The sequence below is a fragment of the Cryptomeria japonica genome, chromosome 4, assembly GCF_030272615.1.
Source record: "Cryptomeria japonica chromosome 4, Sugi_1.0, whole genome shotgun sequence".
NCBI lineage: Eukaryota > Viridiplantae > Streptophyta > Pinopsida > Cupressales > Cupressaceae > Cryptomeria > Cryptomeria japonica.
In genome coordinates this window covers 693069983-693089082 of record NC_081408.1, presented here as the reverse complement: position 1 = coordinate 693089082, position 19100 = coordinate 693069983, and the positions used below count along the sequence as shown (strand labels likewise).

General features: G+C 35.9%; 1 protein-coding gene across 2 annotated transcripts in view; it reads left to right on the top strand.

Annotated features, from left to right (window-relative positions):
* Positions 1-13752, top strand: part of LOC131041631 (uncharacterized) — a 79788-nt gene extending 66036 nt beyond the window's left edge. For both annotated transcript variants that reach the window (XM_057974781.2, XM_057974789.2), the window contains 4 exons: positions 12348-12606; positions 12713-12918; positions 13074-13124; positions 13239-13752. In XM_057974781.2, coding sequence (XP_057830764.2) covers positions 12348-12606; positions 12713-12918; positions 13074-13124; positions 13239-13526 — 804 coding nt within the window. In that variant the 3' untranslated portion in view covers positions 13527-13752. The remainder of the gene's footprint in view (positions 1-12347; positions 12607-12712; positions 12919-13073; positions 13125-13238) is intronic.
* Positions 13753-19100: the final 5348 nt, after the last annotated feature.

The window sequence follows — 19100 nt, the reverse complement described above, 5'->3', positions numbered from 1 at the left end:
CAATCAAATTCATGACTCCCAAGGATCTATTAGAATTTAGAATTCACCCCCATTGTGTACACTTCAAAGTCTGCATAAAGGAATTAAAAGAACATCAGCAAGAATATAGAAAATATGAATATCTTTTGAGCTTTGCATCAAACTGCAAATATCCAAATGGCAAATACTTGTGGTCTCGTCGGCTCATGTTGGCTCCTACCTTGCACCAGCTCCTATTTTCCCTTCCATGACATGTTTATTTTCCAGCTTCCCAATGCATTTAACTTTTAAGCTTTAGGTTTTTTGTTGTTTTATTTGTGTGGGAGAGAATGCCTTTTGCGTGGGAGACGGTGGGAGTCTGCAGGAGACTACGGCTGAAAGTCTCCTATGACCAGAGACATCTCAAGCAAGTTCTTTGGTATCGGAGACGTGTCTCGGTCTTTGAGATGTGTCCGAGGGGGTCAGAGACGCATCTCCTAGTAACATAGCAACCACTTTAATGACATTTCATTTCTGTACATATTAATATTTCAGCTTATTCTAATCTCTAACTCTTTGGTTTGTGGGTTAAGGTGATGTGTAGGAACATTGGTCAAGTCAAAATGCACAATTATTGTTTAATCCAAGATTCTTGTATCCTACTATCTATTGAAACCAACATTCTCCACTGTTTGCTACTATATTTGATAAATTAAATACAGGAAATAATATCTCAGATGACAATGCATACCAAATACAGTAGTAAACTATATCTGCATTCGCTCATGAAATTATTACAGAGAAGAAGACTAGAGATGGTCGGCCAAGGATTACAATTGATCCGACTATACCATGCTACCTTCCTTGGCGGTACACAACATATTTTAAAGGACCTGACAGTTGCCAAGAGGGACACGACTGTTAACTGACACATAACTACCCGAGAGTGACAACCCACTTAATACAAATAATTAATACATTGGCAGTAACCAATATTAACGAACATAACAATAGACATTGTACGCTGACTACATCCACCCCAGATGTGAAGGTCCTGAAATTTGTGCTAGGTCCTAATGGTTTGGTAAGGAAGAATGGAGTCAAGTTTAGCATTACTTTTCTTAGGATGATTTGAGTTAGAAATTGCCTAGGAATGTGAAGGAAGAGAGGTTTGAGATCTTCTCTTGGTCTAAGTATTTTACTCAAATTCAACTTTAGTAATACTACCAAGCTATCAGTTGAATTTGAGGAAACCACCCGGTCCAAAAAATGTGGTCCAAATCCGGTCCATTCAAGATCTTTTCGACCAGTTGGATTTGATTCAGTCTGGTTTTTTTAGTTACCATTGAAATTCTGTTAAATTTTTCTAAAAGTCTAGATCTCTTAATTATTTTGACCTCCCAAATGAATTGAGTTTTAGAAACTTGGTAACTATGCTGCCAAGCCCATTTTCATAATCTACAATAAAGCCAACTCATATTTCCCAGTCTGCACTACTTACAAGCACTCTTCCAAAGTTTTCAGTATCCTAAAATCATCAATCCATCTCCAATAACTATTGCACACACATTTCCAATGGTACAAGCCAATCTAAGCAATTTGGATGGGGTGCCATCCAAGCATCCACTAAACCTTATCTGTCTTCATGATTGAATTTTTCAGGGTTCAAGATACCTACAAACTAAATTGCTAAGGTACACACAACACATGGTACCACCTAGGGCTGAGAATTGATTTTGCCTTTGTCCTTAAAGGGCAGAGCCCCTCCATATCATTAAAAGATTCAAGAGTCACATGGAGCTTAATTTTTTCATCTCACAAAGATTCTTTAGATTTCATTTGTAACAGTATATATACATATCTTGATCTCTAGATAGCATCAACATAACATAGACTAGCTAGTGGAAGATAAACAACTACGCATCTCCCTAAAGTGTATCCTATGTCAAACACACGGAATAATAATTTTTTTGTTCCAATTATAATATCTTTCCTATGTTTCTTTGTGCAATTGTTATTTATCATCTCTATATAATCTATTGTTAATTTTGCTTCTGCACATATAACACATCTAGGTTCTCACGATTTAGTGTGTTGGCCCCCAGATATGGCCTAGGGTCTTAATCCCCCCTTGCACTTGTTCTTGGGCTTAAATTGCAAGACCAATCATCCTTATTAGATTCAGCCAACATAAGCTTCCAAGATCATTTTGAATTTAAAGCACAATTGAATAATTCGGAAAGATAGCAGTCGGAATAGAGAAAAATCAATAGAGATTACCATGGCTAAATAAGGAAGTTTTGTCTTGTGTAAGATGGGTTATTCAACACATTGTGAGTGATGGACATTGGTCTGCATTCCCAGTTGACTGCCTTTCTCCTTGCCTGTTGGTAGTCCTTGAATGACCAAGCCATCTCTTTTTAAAAGAGGGGAAGCTCTACCAAGGAAGAAGCTCATTTCTTTTGTGCACAGGCAGAAACTAACCTTGAGAAGCTGGTCCATGCTCACTCAGAGTAGGAGTTGGCTGACGAAAAATAAAAGAATGATGGTAGGCTCACATCAGCAGTGTTTGAGCACAGTCCCTATAGGAGCTCAGGTGGTCCATGCTTAAGGAGCTTGGATTTATGTGTTCCATGATCTTTTTTATCTTCCTTTTGCTAATTTGTAATATTGAGAGACAGTGGCTGGAAACTGTTGGGATTCTATATAACATCTATTGTCTATTTAGTAGGTTGATATATAAAGTTTAAATAGTTAGTATATAAATAATAGTAATGTTAGTGTGTTGAAAAATGTTGTAAGTATTATTCGCAGAGAGATGATGTAACAAAGGTGACCTGGAAAGTTCACCTTGGCCTTTCATATGGATTGAGTGCTGGTGTATTTGATACCAGTGCAATGAAAACCAAAGGGTTTTCAGAAGAAACATTGTATCTCTTTGGGGAAGGAATGCGAGGAAATGGAGAACTTATCTTTCCACAAAAGCAATATGGAGATTTGTAGCACAGTTGGAATGCCTGGTTGAGGTTACTGTGGGATTGCTTCCCTTTATGTCTCACAGATCTAAGATGAATTGAAGAAGAGCTCATAAGAGAAAATGTAAACTTTGCAGTTTTTAATAAAATGGGAGCTTTCCCCTTGGCAGCGCTTATTGATAAAAAATTTAACTAGAAATGTTGTTAGTATTATATTTTTGTGTTTGGTACTTTATGTATTTGTGTAGGAATTTTTGGTAAGGTAGTTCTAGGGTGGTTGATGGAAACAGCCTTTCATAAAGCCAGTGCAAACAATGTCATACTCTCCAGATGAAATCAATATACTATAGTTCTATTTGGTGTTATTCTCTGCAATATGATTTACTCTTGCAATATATGTGCTTGCCATTTCAACATGGTATTGGAGCAGTTTGATGATTCTTGAAGCTGGAAGAGGATGAAGTGTGAGGCATTTATTGAGTCTGATTTTTGCCGAGTGATTTAAATTTTATTTATTTGGAATTTTGGAATGCATTTTAATCATTGTGTTGCTGTTGTTGTCTGTCGTTTGCATGAGGAAATAGTAGAAGAGAGACAAAGGTGCCAAAGTGGAAGTTTGTTTGCTGCATATAAGACAGTGTTTTGCACTGAGCGTGAGAATTTGTAAGTGTATCAGTGTCTTCCTGCCAAGTCTGGCCATGAATGTTGCAGGCCACCAATTGTAGAATTTGTGAATTATTTGTTGCTGACTGCAGTAGTTGGGCTTGAAGGTGTTGCCAGGCGAACCATTGCCGACCCTTGCTCTTAAAGACTTTTTATGTGGTATATAATCTGATTTCTGTGTTTGATGTAGGGGTGCAAAGGATGTGTGTTTAAACCCGCAAGAAGTTGGTGGCCCATCATGTTAGTGTTGTTCCCACTGAAGTCTTGGCTGTTTCTTCTATGCACAATATATTCATTTGAATCTCATCTGTGTGAAAAACTAGAATAGGTTTCTACTTGCCAAGATGCAGATTCATCTAAGTTTCACAAAGAGGGTTGCATAGTGCTGCTATTCACCAAGACATGATTTGTTAACATAGTGTTGGCTACAGGATTAGTTGCATTTCACTGTTGCTGGTTTGACCTTTCTATTCATGTTGGCAGCTTGAAGAAAAGATCCTATTAGCAATCCTGCAAAGTACTTACCATCACAAGCAAGAGTATTGAAGCATTTGAATTATCTCACATTGAACAAAGACCTCCATAACTATAATTTTTCCCAGAATTGTGGTTATCCCATTTGGGGACCGTGAGTGATTGGGTATTTGGATTGTGATATCAGTTTGTTTTTTTGATAAGTTATTAGTCGTGCAATTAGGAATTGTTACAAAGTTGGGTTGTTATTGAGATACCTAAGACGTTTCATTGGTGATCCTTTACATTGGTAAGTAGAAGAGTCTATGCTTCCATTTTTCATAACTTAATTTGTCCTGCACATTATGACTTAAAGGATTAGAGTTTATAAAAATCCCTACTTTCAATTTGGTGGAGCATAAAAATTTATTGTCACTTATCTTGAAGTAATAAGGATTATTATTGTAATGGATGCACTATCGGTCAAAATCAACACCTTGCATTATGTACATGGGCACATTGATTTCTGCTCCTATCAGAGATTCTAATGCATCATTTGGTGAGCAAGGACTAAGCAGTCAAAAAGGAGGTTGGAGAATTTTCCCATCTTGAGCTAACTTCTCACTCCAAGATGGTCAATTGTTTGAGAACCACAATTAATTGGGTCCCTTCTTGGAGCAAATGGGGCTTTCTGGTACTTGACAGGATTTGTGGATAGTGTAATCATTGGAAGAGGTATGGTTAGTTTATCTATGCTGCTTGGTTGTATTCCTGTACTTCATTGGAGAAGAGATTTTTTCCTTCTTGGCATTGGAGGAGGGATTTTGACACTCTTAGAGGAGGAAAAACTGTGAGAGAAGAGTTGTTCTCTCTTTGTGTGGGTATTGAAGGATTTTGACACTCTCAAAGGAAAGTAGTCTCTCATTGTTGATCAAGATTGGGATTTGTTCTCTCATGTGAGATATAATATTTTTTCAGTTACTTGTTTGATAGTCAAGACATCCACTGATGTGATTAGTTTGCTGTGTTCTAAGTAAGTTAGGAGGTTCGGTGGATTCGCTTTATCAAATTTATATTTCAGGCTTCTGTTTTTACACTTGTGCAGTGTTCCTTTTTTCGTATTGATGTAATAAGGGGGAAAATGTTGGGATTTAATATTAGATCTATAGTATAGTTAGTAGACTAATAAATAAATAGTTACTATATTAGTAAAGGATGTTAATGTGTTGAATAATGTTGCTAGTATTATATTATCAGGTTTGATAAGATTATGTTAGTTGTGTGTGGGAATTTCATTTAAGGTAGTTGTAGGGTGGTTGATGGGAAGAGGCTTTTATAAGGCCAATGCAAACAATGTAATACCATCGCAATGAAATTAATGTAATATAGTTTTATTTGGTGTTATTTTCTGTGATATGGTTTAGTCTTGCAATATTTGTGCATGTAATTACTAATTTCTAGAAACTTTAGATTGGAAGTCTAGTATTATAGGCTAGAGGCCATTTTACAGTATGTGACTTTTTGTTTTTTTATGCTTGAGTCTTGGCTCTAGATACCTAGGCATGTGTATGGTACTGAAACCATAGTTTTAAAAATTGACTAAAAACTAATTGACTCGCGAGTTTTTTGCAAGACAAATCTGCTCCGAGTCACTTGCCTAAAAACTTAACAGCAATATTTTGCAAAAAGGGTGACTTTTTAGCAATAAATTTGCCAAGTAATTGTATGTCCATGCTAAATTTTTTTAGGTGACAAGAATTGACATAGCTCTCCTATAACCTGTGCAGTGCATCAGGCAAACCTTTTAACATGACTGGTGACGTTGCATGACACACCCTCTGGTACCACGTAGATGGGGTGATTGGATGCCGTCACCACTTGTGTGCAACAGGATGCTTTTGGCCAATCGAGCCAAGGCCCCTGCCCAATACTAAAAAATCACATCATGGAGGTAAATGACATTTTTTAAGTTGAATTTTTGAGAGTGCAAGTGTGTACCATTTAAAAGGAGAAACCAGTTTGGAAAGTAAAATCTGCTAAGACTATATAGTAGGCATGCCTAGAGAAACGAGCAGATAGTATAAAATTGAAATTCACAAACAAAGTTATCCAGTGTGTGCCTAGCAATAGGGGAAAATGACATTTTTTATGTCGAAAATTGCATTGTGTAAAACATGGTGCCTTCTTTTTATTTAAAAAAGTTGGTGGGGCAATTCAGAATTATGTGCCCAATAGAGTGCAGTATTGGGTTAAGAGATTCGTAGACAATGGTAAATTCGCACACCTACGGAGGGTTGACTTAGGGTCTTTAAAATTATTTTACAGAATACGTTTTTTTTTTTATGTTTGAAAATTTCGTTGAGTTTTGGCAAGTTTTTGTGGAGACGTTAAATCTGAGTCAAATTTGGGTTTGCTGAGTCATGAGTTTTTAAACTATGATTGGAAGTTGGAACAATGAACAATTTTTGTAATATATCATGATATTTTAGTAATTGCCAAGGGTGACCTAGTGTTTTGGTTTTGATTCATGGGGTCCTATAAAACTCACGTGTATGAAGAGCTCTACATTCAAATGGAATGAAGTATTTGAGCTTGAAATTGATTATGATGATGACTAGGCTGACCTCTGTGAATGTTGTCATTGACATGTTAGGATGTCAGCTGTCAAAAATACAATTGAGCATAGTAGCTATGTTCATAGAAAACAAAGCATGGATTTTCCAGAAAAGTGTCAAATTATGGCTGTCAATTACCTAGGCAAAACAAATTTTAGAAAAAACTGAGTAACAAACCAACAGAGAATTTTTCAAGCAAATATCCCAAAGCATGAAGTAGATAAACAACATCCATCATATACAAAATAGACTTCAGGAGAAGAGAAGTATTAAATATAAGATGAATAAGGTTTATAGATGGAGCGGGTTAACATTGATTCACTCTCCTTATAAAACAAGGTTTTAATTTGAATGGACAAAATAACAAGAGATGTGTTTCAGTTATAGCTTTTTTCTCAATTGATTTTTTTTTCCTACTCTACAATTAAATATATAAAAATATGACTTATTTGACATCACTTATTGCCAATTGGACCAATCTTTTCCCTTTAAAAAGCCATTGAGGACATTGATTGATGATTACAGAAAAAGGGACTTTGTTTGGGTATCATGCAGTGGCATCAAACAATGATGTTGACTACCTTTGGGGCTGCAAATCACACTCACTGAAACTGATGCGGATAAGCTTCTACTACCTTTGCAAATGAATAGAACCTCCCGTTCATACTACAAACAAAAAATAGTAGCAGAATTACAAAAGATAATGTGGAAGAATCATAATCAGGTTATCAGGTTACAACAAAAGAAGATACTGCCAATTTCCTTTTATTCATGATTAAAACAGCTACAGAAAATGAATGCATACTATAGAAAAAGCCTTTGAACAGTAAAAAAAGTCACACCACAGTACAATTCTATCTCCAATACGTCTGACTGAGATTATTTCTCAAATCACTCTATCTGAATTGACAAACTCTCCTATAAAACAAAAAACTGCCAAACTAAATAACAAAACCACTGGAAGACCACTATGTAGCCTCCAGTAATGGATACAAACTAAATTCCAAAAATATCTAAACAAAGGATTAAAATGGATGGTTGCATCCTCCTCACCTTTTTAAAAAGTCTGAACCTCTTGGTTCAGAATAATTTGATTTAATAAACTAAACCTTGAACTATTTTGCTACCCAGATGGATGTGCTAATTTCCTTGTAGTTTGATCTTCAAAGTATTCTTGTGGGATTCCTTGGCGCAATCTGATCCATTGTTAAATCTTCCACCCATGCTCTTCTAGGATCAGGAGGAGGCCAGTGTTGATTTTACCATTGGGTGGGGCTGGGAAGCCATGTGAAGTTTATAATGCAGATCTAACAAAACAATCATCGTGCTACCACCAGTAGCCTTGCAAAATCCTCTCCTTGTCCAAATATTGCTTAGACTGAGTCGGGTTGTCACCAATGACCAAACTTTTGATCACATTCTTGGAGAATTTTTTAGTATCTTGTTCATACATCCACAACTCACTATTCCTCTCAATCCAGTGAGAATTACTTGTATGATCTCCAATGTTTCCTTTGAATGAAGGTCACAGTCAATTGAAACTTCCATTTCTTGAGGTGCACCTTTAACCTTGCCAATTGAGTGTGAATTACTTGCAGGATGTTCCAATGTTTCCTTTGGATGAAGGTCACATCAATTAAACTTCAACATCTATCTCTTGAGAGGCATCTCTAACCTTGCCAGTTGAGTTCCAATGCAGCTCTGCTTCCTTTTCATCAAATTCCTATTGTAGCATACTTGTCAAGTCATCTGCATTTTGGCTCCTAAACATGCTTTTAGCATCTAGAAGAGACAAAGCTGTCATTTCAAATGCTCCTTCCTCTTTCCATGATTTTAAGAGTGTTTTCCTTCCTTCAGCTTGTACCTCATAAGTATTCTCTTTACCAGGGTGTATTACAGTCTGGTCATATTGTTAGGGCCTACTAGGAAATGGCAAGCATCCATGGACACTACATCATATAGCGCTTCATCCATGTCAGGACCAATTTTGAAAGCAGCAACACAAGATTTATCCACAAGTGCACCATAATCCTTTTTCAACCAAGAAATCTTGTAAGGGTTAGACTTTGGAATGCAAGCAAGCTATAGTTTGTTAACGATTTATATACTCACTAGATTGTCAATAAATTCACCATCTATGATCCCCTTGCACACTTTGTCGTTACACTTGCATATTGTTTGGAGGAGCTTCTTCCTCCAATCGACTTTTGGGGTTTCTTTTTTCCTAGATTTCAAGGATCTTCATAGCATCAAGTTCTCTTTTGTCTTTGTTTCAACTTCTGTCAAAAGTTATTCTTCTTCTCGGGCTATGATTGCACTTTTTGGGTTTTGAGGGTAGCCTATAGCTTCATTGGCTTCATTATAACTGAACATCTCAAAGGCATCCAATCTCTAGAAGATTGCTGTCCTCCTCCTCTACCTTGTAGCCTTCTCTTCCTTTAGAGTTGTCCTTCACATTCTTGCCTTCTTTTGTCTCATGACTCATGATAGGTTTTGAAGAAACTTCTTCCCTCTATTGTAGTTGCTATCACCCCTTATACTCACCATCTTTCTTTTTTAGTTCAATTTCTGCACCATTAAGGCATATTCACGTTCATTGTCCATGGTAGGCACCTTCACCAAGGCAAGCTTATTTGGAAGTTAAAATTTAAGGCCATTGACATATCAGGCTGTAGCTTGCCCTTCACTCTCCTGTATATTTGTCCTAATTTGAAGCCTCATAAATTGATTACTAAAAGCTTGTACTGATTGACCCATTTGTTTCTGAAATTCTTCAAATAATTTTTGTTGGTAATGAGAAGGTAAGAATTGAGTTCTTAGATGTTTTAGCATCTTAGGCAATAGTCTGAATTTTTTCTTCCCTTGTCTTCTTCTCCAACTCTGCATGATCTCCCACCATAGAGCTACATGCAACTTCAAGTTGGATGCTGCAATGCAATTTTTACTCTTTTAGGATCATCCTTGTCAATTTTTCCATTTTAAATTACTTCTTTAGCTCCTAGATCCAGTCTAAAAATAAATCTGTGTTGAGCGTACTTTTGAAGTCTAAAATATTGACTCTTACCTTGGAGCCTTGTTTGGTCACTATTTCAAAGAACGTCACCATATGGTCTACTGCCCTAGCAGCATTTCCCCAGTTCTCTTATTCCTCGTTTCATTGAGATGTAATCTGATACCAATGACTTTTAATCTCCTGAGCCATTCATCAATCATCAACATTTCTTTGTGTTTCTCCTACACCTTCTTCCCTATTTCATGCATACTCTCCTTTCAGCCATTGCAACCTTTGTTGCTGCAGGTTTAATAAACTTAGTTTCAATAAAAATCAGCAAATAACACAGCTCTAATTGATTTCTACTTTCTGCATCTATGGCCATGGCCACAGCCATAGCTCTCCTTGAAGTCATCCAATTTTTTTGTCTTAATGACAGCTAAAGCTGTCCCACAAACTCTCTACTATCAGCATCTTTGAATGCTCTGATACCAAAACTGATGCAGACTACCTCTGTGGCTGCAAATCACATGCTTTGGAACTGATGCATGTAAGTTCCTACTCCTGCAAGCTAGTCTCTAAAACAGTACTCTGGCCCTGCAGATAAACTTCAACGGAACACCCTTTTCATGTGATGCATACTCCAGACAAAAAATGGTAACAAAATTGTAGAAGATAATGTCAAGAATCATAATCAGGTTATAGTTTATAGTTTATACAAAAGAAGATATAGCTAAGTTCTTTTTATTCATGGTTCAAGCTCCAGAAAATGAATGTACACTAAAAAAACCTTTGAATGATAAAAAACACATCCACGATACAGATCTATCTCCAATACATCGGACTAAGATTATTTCTCAGATCACTCTCTCTCACCTGAAAAATTCCTTCAAAACAAAAAACTGCACAAACTAAATATGAAAACTACTAAAAGATCATCCAGTGACAGTTACAAACTAGATTCCAAAAGTATCTGAACAAAGAGAAACAGATGAATGGTGGGAACCACAGCATAAAATGGATGGTTACATCAAAAAAGATACACAATGATGTCAGCAAAGATAGAATCTGCAAGCTACTTTATATTTGCCATAACTGCAGATCTCAGCTAGTGGATTTGACATATGCAACATGAGTTTGACTATCGTTCGAGTAAAAATTACTGATATCAATGCTCTAGACCTGTAAAATATGCTGTAGACTAAGTTAGAGAGTGTCAATTGTTTATTTGACCACTGATATAAGCAAGGCAATTCCAAATGGTTCCTTGGCTGATGATGCAGTAGATTTTTAGCTTGACTATCATATAAACTATGAATCTGCTCTCATAGATAAGGTTTTATATATCTAAGAATTTAATTGTTGTTGTTAAACTCAATTCTTTGCACCCGAGCCCCATATTTCTTATTTTTAATCATTTGGTGCTAATCTCTCTATTGAGTCCTTGTGGGGTCAAACCCTTTTAATTTCGGCGCTCTTTATGATATGTACAGTGGTTTATTGGCAATAACTATTGGTGGGATTTAGGATAGTGAATATAATACTTACGTTTTTTAATTATACTGTCATGGGTGTCAATGATTTTAATGTATGCTCAAGCATCATGTTGAATTAGAGCAGAGATGCAGAGATTTTTTTATTAGTTCTTAACAATTACTTGAGGTTAAATACTGAGTTTTTCTTTTTGAAAATGAGCAGCTATGGTTTATGTTTTATATGCTTTCCTACCTCATCTTTTAGTCCATTGTAAATGGACATGCAACATGCAGATGAAATGAAGGTAGCTCCTTTAGCATACATCAATATCTAAATTTCTAAAGCAAAATGTGTGTAATATGGTTCAATTTAAAGATGCCATTCTGCTTTATCTGTCTCAAATACAGCTAAATGTCCTTAATATCAAAGTTTTAAAACTTGAACTTGCCACGGACTCGGCAAACCAAAAATCTGGACTCGGACTTGGACTCGTGAAAGACTCGGCAAAAAAAAAAACTGTAGTTTTACAAAAAAATATAAAGAAATTAATGCATTTAGAGAACATAAGAGCTATAATTGAAACATTACACATGTCATATGATCTACAAACACGCAATATTTGAAATTTCATCATTCATGCTCATAGTTTCAACTCTAAAATGTATAATAGCAGCATAAGTTTATAAATGTTTACAAAATTACATATAATGATATGTCCAACTCCAAATATGAAAAACAACAATGAACAAACTAAAGAGAAGACTACATCTTCCTCTTTGTATTTCTCCTCCTTCACACCCTACAAACCTGTCATAACCAAGCAAGAATGCCAAATGAGGGCAAAAAAAAAAAAAAAACTCACTTTTAAAGCTTGCATGACGTTTTTTCTGGGTTGCACGAGTCCATCTGAAAGACTCGTGAGAGTCTGTGCAAAAGACTCGCGAGTCTTTCAGATGGACTCGCCTCGCGAGTCGACTCGTGGCTCCCATGGACTCGAGTCCATGGCGAGTCCACGAGTTTTAAAACACTGATTAATATATTTCAAAATAATTGATTTTGTGACAAAGTTTTCTTCAATTTTATTCGACATTCAGTGTCAATGTGTTTTGTGAAAAATAGTGTTAAAAATTAAAATACAGGAGGATCTGGAGACTTGTATAGGTCCAAGCAATCTAGGTTTGCTTTTATGTAATGCAACAGATGTTTGTTGGACAGGGTCATCATCTAGATTTACGATTAGTCCGGAATCAATGGCTCTTGATTGATCCAGGTGCTGAGATTATCATGTCAAAGGCCAACGAAGATAGAACTACTGATGATTTTAGAGAACTTGGGCAAAGGTTAGCACAAGAGGTTTCACATTTTTTAGAAAGGAAATTTGCTACAGCTTTGCGAAAGGACACTTACGGTAGTTTCAGGCTAAGTTTTGTTGGACATTCGATTGGTAATATAATCATCAGAGTTGCATTAACAGGTATATTCCCTATCAAATGTAAGCCTTTGTGTTTGTTCAAATTTATCATGAGGCACTGGTTTCGGCACAAAGTTTTAGAATCTTGAGTTTATTTTGCATGTTCCAGATGCTGCAATGAAGCCCTACCTGAACAACTTATATACCTTTCTGTCTATATCGGGGCCTCATCTAGGATACTTTTACAGTTCAAACACTTTGTTCAGTTCTGGTTTATGGCTTTTCAAAACGCTTAAAGGATCTCCTTGTATGCACCAACTAACATTTACAGATCAAACAGATATTCATAACTGTTTTCTTTTCAGGCTAAGTCAGGTTTCACTTCATACCTATTCTCATTTTGCTGCTTCAATATATATATGAATTTTGTGAATCAATCTCAAACTTAAAATTATTCCTTTTAATTATTCCTGTTTTTATTGTATGAAGAACTCTGCCAGTCTAATCTTTGATTTGTAATTTTGGTTCAGGAAAAAACATTCGAGCATTTCCAAAATGTAATTTTGCTTTCATCTCCACAGGTAGTTTATTGACATAGTCTATCATGTTGCATTTGTTGCTACTAGCTTATATATCTTGATAAATACATGAGTGATGATTGATCATGGGAAAATGCATATAATGTGACCAAACAGGATCGCTATGTTCCCTACCATTCTGCACGTGCTACAATATGTCAAGCAGCCATTCAGGACTCCAAGAAAGGACCAGCTTATAAAACCATGCTGAAAAATTGCTTGGATCAGATATTAATGCCTACTACAAGTGAACGCCACTTTATACGTTGTGATGTGAACTTTGATACTACTTCTCAGGCTGGAAGCCTCAATAATTTTATCGGCCGAACAGCTCACATTGAATTTTTAGAAACCTGTCTATATGCAAAATTTTTAATGTGCTCGTTTCCTAAGATGTTTTCTTGACTATAGGTCGAGTACATAGATATTAATGTCCCTATAAGGCTGCAAGACAGTTTATGGAACCTATGTAGCATATATGGTCATCTCTTATGCTCAACCTCCACACTAGTTGTATCTTCTACTGTAAGATGTGCTTGAGATTGACTGATCATCTTCTGCATAGGAGGATTTGTAAATTCATTTTGCCTATGAGGCTAAGGAAAGGAAATTATGCTAATATGTCGATCCAGTGTACTGTATAAACTTGAAGGTTAGTGCATATAATCTTCAAGTCTCCATGTGGAAATTACTCTCATTAACACACAGATAAGCTGTCAACACGAGAGACCTTTAACTTTTGGCTTAAAATGCATTGAGTATGGATTGTTCATAAAATCAAACGGTATAAGTGGAAAAGATTTTGGATTTTTGTTGTTTTTTGTGTTATAGAAATAGAGAGGTAATTGTTAAAGAAGATTCCAGCAAAATTACCTACACGCATGCATAGTGATGCACCTTCATTTTTGGCCATTGATATTGCTTTAAGTTAGGCTTCCTCTATTTTTGGAAGATTATCTTTTTGTTATGGATTCTTTGGCATGAGTTGCCTTCTTGGTTAGTCAGGTGGGACTAAAAAAATTTCTACTTACATATTATATAATATGAAAAGTTTCTTCTCTAAGTTGTGGGTGAAATTTCTTCCCACCCTTGAGGTGAGTTCCTAGTTATATTTGTATACACCTAAAAATGGTCTGAAGATAATTATTAAATATGCAGTTATTTAATTAATCCCCCTTTTCAATTAATTGAATTCACAAACAATTTGATTAATTTCTTTATTCAGCTACTAGTAAATAAGTCTTAAGTGATTTATTTATATAGTTCATTTAGTAATCCCTTTTTGATTAATTAATTTCAAAATTAATTAATTTCCCTAATTTTATTCAACTCTTCTAATTCCTAATTAAGTTTAACAAACTCAAGTTTTTTAAGATTAATTACCATTTTCCTAATTATTTGAATTTCTAAATTCAAATATGAGCACATGGCTCCTAACTTCTAACCACCTAGCCTAACCACCTCCCGACCTAACCCATTCTATCTAATCTCGAGTTTAACTAACTTTATCCTATCTTGCACATCCTAACTTCTTATGGGTTGGATATTCTCCCTTTGAGACACATGGAACTTTTGCCACGTCTCCTCACTTGGACACTTGCCCTCTCATGAGCAAGGTTCCTTGACACTTGTCACCACAAAGATGACATGTGTCCTTTCCTCCAACCTCTTCTCCAACTTTTTCAATTTTAGCCCTTGATATTTTCAAATTGAATCCAGATCGTCAATTCTTGCCGCCTCAGCTTTGGCCTTGGAATTTTTATAAATACCTCTCATTTTGGAGCAATAAAGATCCCTTGCATTCATAGTTTTTGCATTGTTATTATAGGCATTTTACATCATATCTTTTAGCATAATTAACATTTTAGATCAAATACTAGCATGCTTAGAATAACTTTTATCATGTTAATTTAGTTTCAATTATCCAATCATGTAGCTTTAATTGTCATTTTAGCTAATCAATCATCCTAGTTGTAATCATGCATCAAATCATCCTAGCCTCATGTATTTGCATTATCATGATCATATAGCTATTCAACTTTTGAGTTGCCACTTCGGAGGTCATTGCTTGCTGAGAGCCAACAATCCAACACCTTCAAGGTCTTAAAAAATAGAGGAAAATGAGACATCTCAAGGAAGGCTTATGGTTTGAATTCATTATCTAGTTTTCAATTTGCTTTCCATTTATGTTTTGTTGTCTCATTATATGTGCGTGTTTAACATAATTTCTCACATTTTTTGCAGCACATTACAATGACACTTACAATGACAATGAGCAAAATGAAGAAACTTGCAATCGCAAGAAGGATGATACAAGAATTCCTAATGATACAAGAACTCGTGAGGACACATGAAGAACTAAGGATGACACAAGAAGGAATCGTGATGACACAAGAACTCATGAAGACACGCGACGAACTAATGATGACACAAGAAGGAATCATGATGATACAAGAAGAGATCATGATCACACAAGAACTCATGATGATACGAGGAGAAATTGTGTTGATGATCCTCTCCTAGCTCTCACGCAACAGATACAAACTCTTCAAACGCAAATTCAAGATATACAAAAGGGAACTACTAAGAGGTATTCGCTTCAAAAAATTTGTCTTTATCCATTTGACAGAAGTCTCAACATGATACCTTTTCCTCCAAATTGTGAAACTCCTAGATATGACAAATATAATGGAAGAATTGATCCCAAAAATCATATAAGAGAATTTTGCACAATGAGCATGAAATTCGCACAAGGACACATACTTAATGAGGTTATTTTTAAAGAGCTTAAGTGGACAAGCTATGGAATGGTTCTCAAAACTTCCACCCGGAATTAGATCATTGCAGAATTGGAGGACAAGTTTGTTTCACAATATGCGTACAACATACAACATGGAATCACAATGTTAGACTTGTGTCACACCAAACAAAAGAGTGGAGAACCTTTCATGACATTTCTACAAAGGTGGAGACGATTAGTTGCCCGATATCCTTGTACGGTGCCAGAATATGAAAAGATGGACATATTCATTGACAATCTAAACGAAGAAATGAGTTATAAACTAAAAATGCAAAGTCATCCAAGTTTCGAAAAGATGATTGATAATGGAATCAGGATTGAGGAAGCTATGGTAAATAAAGGACAGTTGAAGACATATGAAGGAGTTAATCCTCCTCCCAACAACAATACTAATAATAACAACAATGATAAGCCCAAGTTTTGGAACAGAAATCGAAACATCTCAATGATGGGATAGTGGATAATAATAATGTGAAACCAAAGCACTCAGTTTTCAATTTATCAAATCACACAACAGTGGTTCAACAAGATAATAATAAACCAAAACCAACTTTTAATAATTTCTTTCATAGGAAATTTACCAACATTGGTGAATCACTTGGGTCAGCATTAAAGACACTTCTTGCAAACAAGTTAATTACCTTGCCAGAAGCAAGAAATTTTGAACCCAAGGTAAAACCTGCTTGGTGGAACGACAACCATTATTGTGATTTTTATCGAAACAAAGGACACCAAACAGATGATTGTCAGTGGTTAAAACATGTCATTCGAGATTTGATTGACAATGGTGTAATAACTGTGGATGAGCATAAGACAAATAGATCACACACAACTTTCAAAACTTTGTTTCCTAATTATGAGAAGGGTGAATCATCAGCAACGCAAAATGGCAAGGGTAAAGCAAAAGTGAACTATGCTCATACTTATGATAACGTGGTTAATGTGATTGTGGTCAAAGAGAAACAACACCAAGAACCTGCTCATGCTATCGCAAGAAGCAAAACCAAGGTTACTTTGTCGGGTCCTACAACCTGACACGTCATCCACTTCAAAACAATATAGTATAGTGGAGCAACTAAAGAAAACTCCCATGCAAATATCAATTTTAGAACTTTTAAAACTTTCACCCGCACATAAAGAAATTTTAGAAAGAGCGTTAGTAGATATGCCGGTATCCAAAGATCTTGGCGTAGATCAGTTCCAAACTATGGTGGGACACCTCACAACACCTCATTACTTATCATTCATAGAAGAAGATGATATGTCTTTGCAACATCCCCATAATGCTCCCTTGCATATTGAAGTCCTTATTCATAAAACACGGGTTAAATGTGTCCTAATAGATGGAGGAGTTGGCTTGAATATTTGCTCATTAAGTCTTGTTCGTGCTTTAGGTTATTCTGAAGAGGCAGTTGATCCCCGTAAAAAGATCACAATCAAAGTATATGATGAAGAAGAGCGTTCCTCCAAAGGAATTGTGGTATTAACCATCAGAGTAAGACCCTTGCAGAAAGATACGACATGCCAAGTTCTAGACCTAGATTTATCATACAACATACTTTTGAGAAGACCATGGATTCATGACATATAAGCTATTCCCTCAACTTATCATCAGTGCTTGAAGTTTCCATACAATGGACAGGAAATCACAATTTCAGTAGACTCGAATCCATTCCAATATTGTAGCAATTTGAAACCGTCACAAGAGGTCACAGTTCCACATAAGAGAGAGGCATCCTCTTCAAGCACACAATCCAAGGAAAAATCATTTTCCTCAATCTTGTCAAGTTTTGAAAAATAGATACAACTAAGAGATCAAGGGAACGAAGAATATTCACTGCACAGTTACCACTTTCTCCTAAATCTTATGGTAAACCATCAAACTCAAAACAACAACCAATTGTAAAACCTCTTTCAATATTTGATGGAGCATTTGTTAGCATTGGGACATTATCTGAAGAAACAGAGGACAAAGATGTGCTACAATGACTATAGAAGGATGAAGAAGTTCAACAAAAAATCAATAACGTCATAATACCTACAGAAAAATATGGAAAATGATTTAACATCCTTCAGAAAATGGGATACACTAGAATGGGTCATGTAGGAAAAAGAAAAGAAGGTATCTTAGAACCCATACAATCTCATACTCAGCAGGCTAAAGACAAATCAGGCTTAGGGTATGGACAAGTTACTCCACAAGAAGAAACATCTTCTAGGCAACAAAAAGATGAACATGACAAACGACAAGAGCAACTTGCAATCAAAAGAGAGGAAGCATCTACCAAACAACAAGAACAAACAAACATAAGATCACATAAAGAGAGAGCTTCTAATCAACAAGAAAGACAAAATAATGACACTTCCCAAGCAGAGTCAACTTCTAATCAAAATAGACAAGAAGCTGGTATAAAGCAAGGAGAACTAATAGCAAGACTAACAAAACTAAATATCAACCCAGAGGAAGCTGAATATGAGAGAAGAAAAGAGATAGCGAGGAAAACAGAAGAAACAAACCAAAAGCTATATGAACAAATCTACAGATTGCAAGCTGCCAGTGAGACAGATTCCAATGAATGGGAATGGGATTCTTATCATTCTGAACAATCAGTTGAAGAAACCTGCTATGAAGAAGATGTGGGTGTCAATGTAGTTCATGCATTTGCAAGACCAATGCTAGGAACTAGGTCACTTGAATTAGAATCACATTCGGTCGACTTGGATTTAATCGAGGACGACTAGGAACTACTTGCGAGAGGTCATTCTGATGAGAGTATCGTCCTAGACATTGAAATATATATTGAAGACTATGACATTTCTATCATGACCCTTAATGCCTTTGAAACATCTCAAACTGAGGATCCCTTACCTTTAATACATCTTGAACTTATTAACTGGGATAATGAAGGACATACTGAAATTGATACCTTTCCCAATGACCATGCTATTGCCTTATACCTCAATGCAATTGATCCCACAACAACTTCCACTAGGGATTTCGCCAACGCATATTCCAGTCAAGTGGGTGCCAAATCTCCCAGTCACAAAAGTAAAGAAAAAAATATGAGGTCTAATTTTGAAAACCATTTATTGGCAACATTAGACCAAAGAAAAGTAAAAATAAAGGACACATCTAACGGTGAAAACCTCCTTGAGGCGCTGGAAAATGGGAGATTTGA